General features: G+C 38.6%; 2 protein-coding genes across 4 annotated transcripts in view; one reads left to right on the plus strand and one right to left on the minus strand.

Annotated features, from left to right (window-relative positions):
* The window catches only part of LOC110048237 (glucose-6-phosphate exchanger SLC37A2-like), a 24656-nt gene continuing 12460 nt past the window's right edge, over positions 1–12196 (plus strand). Inside the window, exons 1-4 of one of the 3 annotated variants that reach the window (XM_089293186.1) lie at positions 1–148; positions 8873–9044; positions 9152–9233; positions 11006–11063. In XM_089293186.1, the coding sequence (XP_089149312.1) occupies positions 8944–9044; positions 9152–9233; positions 11006–11063 (241 nt within the window). In that variant the 5' untranslated portion in view covers positions 1–148; positions 8873–8943. Of the gene's footprint in view, positions 149–6533; positions 6682–8520; positions 8630–8872; positions 9045–9151; positions 9234–11005; positions 11064–12196 lie in introns of those variants that run through there. The other 2 variants (XM_089293187.1, XM_089293185.1) reach the window with 2 other exon arrangements.
* On the minus strand, positions 5037–8485 carry LOC110048207 (protein Flattop homolog). Its single transcript, XM_020753991.2, has 3 exons — positions 8390–8485; positions 8072–8134; positions 5037–5578 (listed from the first exon to the last, which is right to left on the minus strand). Exons 1-3 carry the CDS (start codon positions 8414–8416, stop codon positions 5114–5116), a joined length of 555 nt encoding a protein of 184 aa, XP_020609650.1. The 5' UTR covers positions 8417–8485; the 3' UTR covers positions 5037–5113.

Consider the following 12196-nt stretch of genomic DNA (forward strand, 5'->3'; position numbering starts at 1 on the left):
CACTAGGGGAGTACGTATTTTCTGCAGTGATCCCAGACGCTTGTTAACAAGAAGACTCTGCTTTGCACATCGTGATCTCTTGCACCAGGCCTGTCCTTATACAGCAGTCAAAGTGGTTTTAAAGGCTCGTCGCAAATTGGAATTGCTCGTAAGTGTCAGGGTTCTTTTATTTTAGATATGTAAGCTGTTTCATGAAAGTGACCTCAAATTCGTGTATGTTTATCAAGAGGAGTGCCATCAGGAATTTTCAATAGTTTTGATCGGCGAAAACTCTATACTCGATTAAAGTAAGTAGGTCAATAAGCAAAGAGAGTGAACTAATGAACTTGTAGCCCTCTATCATGCAATGCTGTGTATATCATCTGCAATGCGGTGCTTTTAAAAATTGCAGCGGACTGTCGTTCCGCGCCTAGGGACCCGTCCTCTTTTCGCCGGAGAAATTTAAAAACGGCGAGTTCACTCTGATAAATGCATCAAATGTTTTCCGTCCACATTTACACCGGAAAAATTTGGAAACGCAACAATCTCCGGTCATTTTGGATTTGTGTTTGGGGAAAATCACATGATTATTGTGACGTCATCGTTTTCAAAAAGCTCCGTTTTCAAAATGTTTTCCGTCCACTCTAAAACGCAAAGCCGACCTCTTTGAAAAGCGTTTTCGAAAAGCTCCGCCGGTTTTCGTGACAGATTAGTGTGAAATGTAGGCCATACCGTGAAAATGAAGCTGGGCTATGAAATTTATCCGGCGTAGTGTGAACGGGCGTAATACTTTGCAGCGCGTCCACCAGCGTGCAGACGGCGTCTTTTATTTCTCTTGTCAGTTCAGTTTTCGACTTGCAAATAGTGAACGCGTGGAAGTCTGCACCTGCGCAGGCCGCGCCAATACGCGTTCAGCCTACCGTATACTACATACTCTTGAGCTATCGATTTTTGTTTTCTCCCGGTGAGGAATTCGAACAACACGAAGTTGCTGTTGTGTTACACCAGGACAGCGCTTTACATCATGGTCAGTTTTTGAATATGACTGAACAGTTTATTTACGGCACTTTCTAATGGATCTTTGTTTTGATAAGACGCTCTTGCCAAATCTGCCCAGTCTCATATCCCACAAGCGCCGTTGCTGGGTGACCTAGGTTTAGTTCCATGCCAAAGTTTTCGCTGTTCGACTAACCTGCTTTGGAAAATTTGACAAACAAAGCAATTAATTGGCGTACTAAATACCAAACCGAGACTCTCTAGTATATTTGCGTTCTAGCATAACAGGTAAATGCAGCCGTTTTGGTTGGTACAGTGCCCACTCGGGTCAATAGAAGGGTTAAATACACAATGTCAAAACTTCTGTAAGGCTGATGTAACAAGAAGCCATATCTTCTTCTTGGGAGTTTTCGGGATACGGGTTAATTAGGTAAAAGATTAACGGGATATTCCGAGAAAATTCATGGATATCGGATATTCAGAACAGATAACTAGATCTCTGATTATGAATAGAGCTAGAGGTCAGGGACGGAAATATAGGATAGCCCTCATGGGATTCGCTCCACTGAACCTCCTTGTTTGCAGGAGGATTGTAGGGCCTTCCTCATTGACGCAAGAAAAGTCACATGATTAGTAGCGAACGCGTGGGAAATACTCAGTTGACGCATCACTGAGTATCGAGCGATATTTGGACAACTGAGAACCAAAACAAAACTGGAAAAAATAACATTGTGACTAAGCAACTTCGTTTGCGAGGGTTTTCGCAATCAATTTCTAAGGGTTTCACCTTTCCATTTGGGTTGGTCAGTTCACAGACGTTTCTCATCTTTTCCTGCGAGTTGTTATGTTTTCCTTCGAGCGCGCCAGCAACTTCTATTTTTGTCTTTCCCAAGCCCCACCCCGTTTCGTTTTGGCTAGTTTACAGTCCCCAGTGCTCGCTTTATGTCTCGCTTGCACCTCGATGAACTGGAGAAAACATGAAGGGTCTGTGGACAAGCTATTGGGGTCAGGGTTTTTAAACTCCTTGGAAGAACTAGTCTTTTAGTGGTGCTGCCATTCTGAACAACGTAAGTGGTACTAATATTCTTTTTCACCTAAAATGTGCATTTTGTCGATCCGAAAACACTGAGCAGGCATTTAACCGAAGAAATCCCCAACTGTTTGATATAGATAGCTCACCTGAAAATTATTTCAAGAGGCACCCTACGGATCGTTTCATCGACAAATTGGCTGTTTCGAAGTCCGCAACTTTTCGTGATATGAGAAATTTAAATCCGTTATCTTCGTACTAATACAAAATGTCGTTTTGAGTACCAAAAAAAGACCTAAAGTTTTCGGAAAATGGACAAAAAGCCATTATAAATTAGAGAAGACTCAAGTTCTCCTGGTATGACCCCCAAAAGAGCTTTAAATTCATTTCATTAAATGCTACTAGTGCAGTAGTTTACATTTCATCATTATTTTGTCATCTGCCTGGTTGTTTTTCGATTCTGCAATGACAGGTGTCTTCGTGTACGTATTTAAATTTCTTTAGAGTGCCGATCCATACCGGCTCTGTTATCACTTCATTTCTTCTACAGATCAGGTATAGTTTTGCCTGATCAAGAAGGTCAATTAATATAAGTAAATATGTGAAGAAAAGATTGATCATCGCAGTTATACACATAACTTAAGCAGTTGTGAAATTAAAGCCTAAAAAAATCCAGACCTGAACGGAATTCGAACCCATGACCTCTGCGATACTTGTGCAGTGCTCTACCAACTGAGCTATCAAGCCAGCTGGGAGCTGGTCACATTCTGAGATCTTAATATGCCCGTAGACGGTGAAGAATGCAAGTAATATACGAAATATCATATATTTGAACTACGGAGAAAGATATGAAGACATGGTTGATCATCGCAGTTATGCACGCAACTTAAGCAGCTGTGAAATTAAAGCCTGAAAAACATTCAGGCCTGAACGGGATTCGAACCCATGACCTCTGCGATACCGGTGCAGTGCTCTACCAACTGAGCTATCAAGCTTAGTAAGCTGAGTGTATGAGCTAGTAGGTACTGAGCTATAAGTAAATGCGTCAAGTTTCCGTCTTTTGTTGTCAATGCGTTGTTTTCTGAAATTTAGTTTGAAGGAGAAAACGACTTAGGGGACTAAACGAGGACGTCGCGCGTTATTGTGGGTTATGTAGAGACCAGAACTAGTTACGTATTCGTCGAAAAATGAAAGGAATTGCACATTTATATGCCATGCATGGTACCAGCAAAAGAAAGCAAATGGCGTGTTGCTGTTGGATTGCGTATATTTCGAGGCTAGGAGAGCATATGACGACGAATATAGAATACAGCAGCACCATTTGGTCCCGTGATGTCTATTGCCTCACATCTTAGAGTAGATCTTGCTCAATCTGACTATAGGTATTATATGAACTTGATATTTACTGAAATGGCACCAGAGATAAATATTGACTGAACTGAATAGTAAAGAGCGCTCTTTATCACACAAACTGCACGACTTGAGTCCGAGAGTCGAGGATAATTTCTTCAGTTGAGTCTAGTTTTTCTTGACTTACAGGGATTAAGTCAGTGCTACAATTTCTCTTCAAATTTTACACTGATCAACGCCAAAGGTTTAACAGCAAGAATAGTCTATCGAGAGGGCAGTCTGTTACGAATACTTCGCAATTCGGCCAGCCATCCAAAATTTCGGTCTCCCAATCTGTGCCCCGGCCCCGGGGATAGACGCTAAGTGGTCATTTGGAAGAGAACCCCCGACCAGGTACAGGATAAAAATTAATTAATTCGTGTTTTGATACCTGTCCAACACGTTACGTTACTATTGCCAAACTAGCTAGCCTTCGGTAAAATTTCCAACGAAAATCGACAGCATTGCATGCAGGAAAGACTTTTAACAATAACATTTTTTTTCAAGAATCGTTGACTTATAGAGGAAAAACTCTTGAAAGGAAATCCAGTGGTTACACCTTTTTAAAATGGCATAAAAGCCTTTGCTCCTCCCTCATTTTTTTTTTTTTTTTTTGCGAAAACGTGAAGTGCACTGTTCTGAGTTTGTTTCTATCCCGCTCAGATTAATTCCATTTAGAGTTAGAGATCAACCATCCAAGGTCCATGGCAAATAATGTGTAGTGCGGAAATCTCAGATTTCCAGTTTTGCGACACAGTATTTTCAATTTTTGGGGTAATGTACGTTGCTAAGGGTATGGTATTTGACCTGGAAATAGTCTTCTACTTGTAACGAATTGTAAACTATTCGCGTGTTATGCTGATAAGTTCTGATAAATAAGGGGTCTGTTTTCGGCAAACGTGCGCAAGAATAGAAATATATTTCCTAAGAGTTGCACCGATAGTTTTGGCTAGACATCACGAGTAAAAGAGATTTCTACTCAATAGAAAACGTTCCTAACTAGTAATTTAAATAGGCGAAATTAATCGGTTAATTACCACTCGTTGATTGATCGTTATGTTTCAAGCCGTGGGCAACGTTTCTTGTGAAAGACGTGTAAAGCAAGTGTAAGTATCTGTGAGTAATGTATCAGTGGGGCCTTCAAATAACAGGTGTGCTATGTAGGCCGACTGAAGTACTATTTAAGCTAAGCCCAGCGCTATTCAGGCGCCGTGATACTTTGCAGTTTGATCAGTCATTTGTTCCCTTCCTGCCTCGTGAGACAAGAACTCATTTGTGTCACACATCATGTGAGTCGTCAGCTTGGGCAATTGCGGTGGTATCCCCCACAAATGCGCCCATTCCTGTTCGGAGCTGTTCTTTACTGTACAACTCGAGCTTCAACCTTCGTCTTGCTTTTGTAACTGAGTGCAAGATAGAAAGATGTGACTCACAGGATTAAATATCCTTTGGAATACGAGTAACTCCTTTGTCTTTTGAACGTATAAACGATAAAGAATTCTCGAGAGGAAAAAAAAGATCGCACGAGTGCGAGAAAGTCTCACGCGATCTAGCTTGTCATAATGATGTTGAAAATAAATCATTTCCGAGGGGCAAGTAAAATGAATGTAACACGCACGAAAAAGAAAATCACTCAAAATCGTCATGTAACTGCGTCAGTGTGTTTTACATTTTGATCAAAGATTTTACTTACAGTTCACAACAGGATGCAGAAATTAATTAAACTGGGTCAGACAATACAACTCGCTTCTTAGGCGAGTTGTCATTTTGGATAGGGCTCTTGGCAGGAGAGGCAGGGGGGTCAGGAGTTTTCACTTTAGCAGGACTGGGTGACTTCTTAAATTGGTTATCCTGACTCAGAGGTCTAGAACTTGCTCTCTCTTGGACCTCTTTGGGGCTTGGTGTTCTTATAGCTTCCTGCTGGGGTGTTGGAGTTCTTGCTTTCTCTGGCACAACTTCTTGCTTAGGGCTTGGTGCCTTTTCTTCAATGACCTCTTCAGCATTTTGCATGCCTGTAGACATTGCAGTAGTCTTCATGGTTTTTGTCCTGAGAGGAGCCTTTTCCATGTCCCATGTTCCGACAAACTCACCCCATGGACTTTTTGATGAGCGCGGGATTCCAGGCAAAATATGGCCGCGGTCATTACTGATGGGTTGCGTAAATCCCTCAAGAGTGGATGGCCTCTAGTGTAAAGAAAATGTTCCAATCATGAATTAAGGTGAGAAATTAAGTGCAGAGCAGAACAGATGACTGTCATCTCAGGTGAAATACTGTAGTTTTGTTCCTCTTGAGATACGTAACATCAAGAATAATTATTGTATAAATTTCAAACATACAGAATACTCCTGAAGTGATGATGGGGGGTGGCAGCAGAGAGCTCAATGAATTAACAACTGAATTTAGCTCATGCTTTAGCATGCATCATCACGTCATGATGCCAGCAGGAATTTTAAAGAGTGTGAAAGATAAGAAGCACAAGATTTGCTTGATGCAGCCAAACCACCTCACTAGCGATGTTATAAAAGTATAATTATGCAACACAAACCCAACTATTGATTATTTTTCTGGTAGACTCTATTTCTTTTGTAAGAACAGGTTGTTGTTGTTTAAATCTTAAAGAAATCATCAAAATATATTACTATGCTTTCTCTTTTGTTTTTATTACAATTCTTTGTGTCTTAATTACCATTAATTACCATCCTTTGTTTCAAACAGCCAATCAACCTTGGCAACTTGCCACCTGTTTCAAATGCTCACAGGTTAAAAGTTTTGAAATTCCGGCCCCATGAGAGTGAATTTGACAATTTGACATCTCTGCCCTTGACAGTTCCCATGTTTTGATTGGCCTGTTCAAATAGAAGCCAGCAAAAAAATTGTAAAAAAAAATTCAAAATTTAAGCAAAACCTTTTCCAGTGGCAACAGTAAAAGGGTGCATTAAGCACCATAAATGTATTTAGGGTCTTTCTTACTTTTCAAGTCTATTTTTGCCACACACAATAGAGATCACTTCAATATTTCTTTAACTAGATTTTGTCAAGCATGAATATATTCATCTAACCTTTGCCCCAACCCCTCCCTGGCAAATTCCATTATGTTGTATCCCCTCCTTTTTCTCCTGCTCTCATAAGCAAGGTCAACCGGACCCAATTGAGCACTAAGACCACCAAGGATTGTGGGTTCATCATCTCCTACCTTCCCATCTAACAACATGCAAAGAAATTTGGAGACTCAAAAAGGACTCACAATGCATCACAGTGTTCACACAATGTCAAAGGAACTCAGAAGGTATGAAATCTCTCACAGGGTATGACACGAGTGTGCACAATAATTATTATCATATGCTGGGAACAGGGCTCTAGGCTCATTTTTATCAGAAATCACCTTTTGGTGACTTCCTTTTGTAATGAGCCCACATTGAAATTGTTTGAAGCGTAAGTTTTTGTGGCAGCTGTGTTTTTTTTGTTGAACAGTCTCAATGACTGTACAGGAATGTAAATAAAAGAAAAAAAGGAACAGGTAAGGAAAAAAAACATACAAAAAATGTGGTTGAATTCATTTGGCTTACAGTAGCTTGTGATTTAGACCACAAAAAAAATGTTCACTTGTTCATTAGCAATCAGCCTTTTGCACTACACTAGCTGAAAATTGCAACCTGTTAGGAAAATTTAGTCGCCAAATGCTTTTCACTCGTCATGGACCAAAATGGTGGCAGCTTGGAGCACTGGAGATGGAAGTATAAGGAAAGATGAATAGTTTTTGCCACCTTACGATAATGTGAGAGCTGCGCTCTTTTGGTTCTTGGTAATACTTTTTGATAGCTTAAACAATCATTCGACAAGCCTGATCTGGAAGCACGAGGTGATAAACAATAAACAAGAGGCTTAGTGCTGCATTTGTTATAGTCATCTCATATCAATCATTGATCAAGTGCAACTCTTGCTTAATACCCGCCAAATTTAAGTTATTAGCGTCGCTTGCAGAACTCATTTTCATATTAACCTAAGGTCAAATGTTCATATTTTTTGGGGAAAACTGAGATTCATCAAACCAAAACGAACAGTAGAATTCCATCATCAGAGGTTGACAATTTCTTTTTTATGGTGTGATATCTGGTGATGTTGTGTAATTTCTTGAAAAATCTTGTGATACTTCACAATAACTGGTGATGTGGTATATGATACTTTGTGATACGAGGTAGTAATGCGGTTTTCCTTGTGACTCCGTGTGATGCTGTGTGATGCACTGTGTGCCCGTGTGATTCATAAACCTTGCTGTGAGTGAGCATTGTGTGAAAATTATCTTGTTATAACCTGTTAGCCCATGTGATACTAAGTGACACTGTATGACCTTCTGCCAAATAATTGGTGATATCTTGTGTGAATCACATATTGCAAACAACGAATCCCCTGGATCCCCGGTCACAGTTCTAACCAATAGAAAGGGAAGGGTTAACGTAATTCAACCGACATGTGTTGGGTGCAAGCATGGTCTTGAACTTTCCAACATAACTCTTAGCATGTCTTTTTTCCTCCTTTGAAGTTTACCGCGCTTCACAGTCATTCCCTCAATGATATCCTTACTTTACCCAAACCGAGCATCAAGTGTAACTGTGTGAAATGCACGTATAATTTGAGGGACATTGTTGCCATTTGATAAAACAAAACACAAGACTGACCTCCTTAAACCGCTTCGGAATTTCCCAATTTTGCAACCGTTTAGCAGCAAAGGCTTGTTCATACTGCAGAATGCAAAAGAACAGAAAAAATGTAGCAGTTAGCTTACATTTTAAAACTGGATCGCGAAGTGACCCGAGCCAGCTTCGGTCGATGCCGGTTGTTAAATTATATATGTCTACAAAGTACGGCCGCAAACGATGCCTTATAATAGCGGGTAGCTTAAGCTAAATATGCCGCAATTGAAGTAACCTTTACCAACATTTACGCTTACGTTATTTAATCTTAAGCACTAGCCTTTCCAGAGAAGGTAACCATACCTGATTTGCGCTAAAATGTGTTGACATTTTCCCTTTCTGTCGAGGAGCTGATCCTGAGAGGACAATAATCTTTATAGTGGCAACAAGGTTGTTATGGCAACTCAAGGCTCGTCCACAAGCTCACTCGGCTTTCTGTCACATGACTAAAGTATATAATTGGTTGAAGTGAAGTTTTATAATGAATCAAAAATTACGCCGGCTAACAGCAAAGTTAAACTCTTTTAATCTCTTCAGAAGTCGGTAAGTGAAATATTAAGGGACTTATAAAGTGACTGATGTAGATGGCCAAATTTCCAGATCGAAAATGACCGCGATCTTGCGTTGCGAATATACCGGTAACCCAGCTTATACAATCAAACGCATTTGCAGTCTTTCGAAGTCTTAATATTAAATTTAAAATTATACTTGTAAGTCTTACTGTGAAGGTTGTTAGGCTGTATTCTATTTGATTTTTTTAAGTAACTGAATTTCATTTTTCTACAGGTAGTCTCTGAACCGAAGTTCTGATTTATCTTCTACGCTTAACCCCTTTACAACCTTAAATTATTTCGCGAATGATGACGAACCCAGAGATGCAATTTCGTGCACATAGTCACAAAAAGATTCCTTACGGAATACGGTTCATTCAATGGATTGGACGCGATCGAACTCAAGCGTAAGTTTATTTTATCATTATATCGATATTTGTCGTTTTACCTTCAGTGTATCTCTGTTGGTTATCAAGGATTTCATGTTTTGATGTTGTTATTTCCTCGTTTACAGATATCGTGGGTGGGTGCTTATTTTAACTTTCTTCGCGTACACATCTTACCACCTTTCACGAAAACCCATAAGTGTCGTGAAGGTAAGGATCGCAGAACTTTCATTAACGAAAGGTTGTTTTGTAGCAATGAAATACAGTGTAGCTCTGAAGTGCCTTTAAGTAAAGTAAATTAAAACCTTAAGTAAAGTGAAGTAAAACCTTTGGAAACTGTTCGCTCATGTCTCAGCTGTGCTCACATGTCACAGCTGTAGATCGGCCGTGTAACTTCACATGGTGAGTTAAGTCATTCGCCGGCCGGCTTGAAAATGCACGATTATTACATTGGAACTAGAATTGTATGTGCTTAACATGTTCAGAAACAAGGAATCATTTCTTTCTCAGCAGTGTTTTGTATCAAATCAAAGCATATATTAAGATGTCTGCTGGAAAATATTCTTGGAAAATCTGTTCCAACAAGCATTTACAGAATTTCTTTCTCACAAATTTCCTCTTGATTACATAATCAGTAATGCGGCTGATACTCTATCCAATATTACATTATCATAAAATTTAAATCAAATCAAAGCATACATAAAGATGTTTGTTGGAAATTGTTCTTGGAAAAATTTGTTCCAGCAAGCATTAACAGGATTTCTTTCTCACAGATTTCCAGCTGATTAATTACATTATCAGTAATGCAGGCTGATGCCGTATCCATTACGTTATGATCATTAATGCTGGGTTCTTACCAACTGAGAGCGTGGACAGAGGCAAAATGAACTTGCGTAATTTTCTGTTACCTATGTTCTGCCACTTCTTAGTCATGAATTTGTAACTTAAGCAATATGCAAAATAGTCTGGGAATTTACAGAAATAGGACTTGATTCAATTGTAGTGCAGAATAAGGCTGAATATTTACATTTGCTATCCTGTTGTCCTGCAAACTCTTGCACGGGCATGTATGAACATGACACACACTATTGAATGGCCATTATCTGCATTAACATAAGTTTTTCTGCAAAGATATATTTGTATCAAATGATTCAATGCTTTTATTGTGATAGTCTAAGTTTTGTAAAAGCGTTTAGATTCGTCTGAGCATTGCAGTTCAACTTTATTGTGCATATGCAGTGCATCATTTGTAAAAAAAATATACAAATTTATGTCATGCTGTTTTCAGGAAAAGAAAGTGTGATATTGCAGCATTTGCATCATGTTACAGATATGTGCACTTGAAAAACAAGAGTATAGCATGCCACATGTTAAATGGAAAACAAAAGAATCTTGCTACTGTTGTTTGCAAAAATCTAGGAAAACTCGTGCATCACATTTGGTGTTTCAAAGTCTTACTGGAAGAGGATGAAGCAAATAATTCCTTTGCCTTAACTTCATGCAAAGCAATCATACATGTAAATTACATTTTCAATTGCTCAGCCCAGGTACAATCTGCAGTCATCCTAAAATTGTGCTGTTTGACCTGTGACTATCACAGTAGAGTTGTCAAACAACCTTTCACATGATAAGCTTTGACTCTCAAAACACTTCTGCTCCTTAGCTTGTGGTCATGCCATGACCATAGAACTTAGAATTTGCAATATATTAACAACTGAGGTGGTATCCGCTATAAACCTGGTTGTTTTTTGGAGGTCCCTTCACTGCGTTTTTTTTAGTGCTGTGAGTTTTTATTATTATTTACGGTGTAGCAAATAAAAGATGATGTTGATGTTTATGATGAGATAATGAAGAGGCCAGGTCACAGTATTATTTTAATAGAGAATATTCTGTTTATTTTTATTAGATGAGAATGGACAGGTAAATTCAAGACAGGAAATTTATTCAGTTTAATTTCTTGCATTTCCTTGTTTTGTTTAAAGGGAACACTGAATCCAAATTGTTCTGCTAAAGCAACTTGCCATGGCTGGAAACCTTTTGGTAAGTTTGCGTATTATATACATATATATTGTATATGTTAATGCTTTTAATTAGGTAATTTAATTAAGTCGCATATGGCAGGAAGTATTTTTAGTAAATAGCGCCTTGTTGTTGTAAAATAGAATTGAATTAAGGGTAAAAAAAAAGCATAATTTTAAGTATTGCAATTGAAAACATGTGATCCAAGACTTACACCTGTAAACAATTGAATGGGTTGGTTTAAACCTTTCCAAGAGAACAACTTGGGCAAATTAAAGTATTTTCCCTCAAAAGTGCTAGAGTGTGTTTCTGCTTGATAGCTTGTGGTCTTCAGTTTAAAAGGAGAATGTTGTCTTTTTCTGCTTGTTTTGCTTTGTTTCTGAGGAAAATGCAAAATAATAAAGCTGTAATTTTTAGTCTGCTACAATAGCATCTTGTTTGGATGGGGTTGGTTGCTCTTAACATTTGATAACAGTTATTAAAAGTGGTTTTCAATTGAGTGCTGTAAGACCAAAATCAAAATAACTCTTAGTTAATCACAAATAACTCAGACAATCTGGCAGTTTTAATCAATCAAAACTTGAGGCAAATACATGCAGCTGATGCGAGGGCAGTTTTTTAGGCCAATTGCTTAACATAGTAATGCAAATCCAGAGTAACTCTCCTCAAGTGAAATCTACTTGTATAAAGGAACAGTAAACAACTGCTCATTCCATGAATATTTAGAAGATAAGTACCTCATGTCTTTTTCTGCTTTGTCTGAATTGCTGTAAGTTGTCTTCCTTTTTGTACTTTTCTTTAGAATGAAGGAAATTTTTGTGGAACACTTTTTTACATAGATCTACGTCTACATATAGACCTGCATCTACATAAATTTACATTCGTCACAGCTACATGTAGGTTGAGTCAGTAAAATCTCAAGATGACACACCAAGTGTAAAAAACTTTTTTTTTTGCTGGGCTGGATTGCCATCTAGTGTGAATGGAAATATTCCTATACATGTAGTCGCTTCATGCAACAGAATCTGGGATAAGTTGCCAACAGGCTTGCTGTATGAGCCATTAGCCTGACGCAGACTTAACCTATGTGTATTAAGACTTGTCATCAGGGATTTTTGATTAATTAATTAATTAATTAATTAAGTAGTTAATTA

Source organism: Orbicella faveolata, unplaced genomic scaffold (assembly GCF_042242905.1).
Source record: "Orbicella faveolata isolate gen_17 unplaced genomic scaffold, um_ofav_v1 contig_25, whole genome shotgun sequence".
Classification (NCBI taxonomy): domain Eukaryota; kingdom Metazoa; phylum Cnidaria; class Anthozoa; order Scleractinia; family Merulinidae; genus Orbicella; species Orbicella faveolata.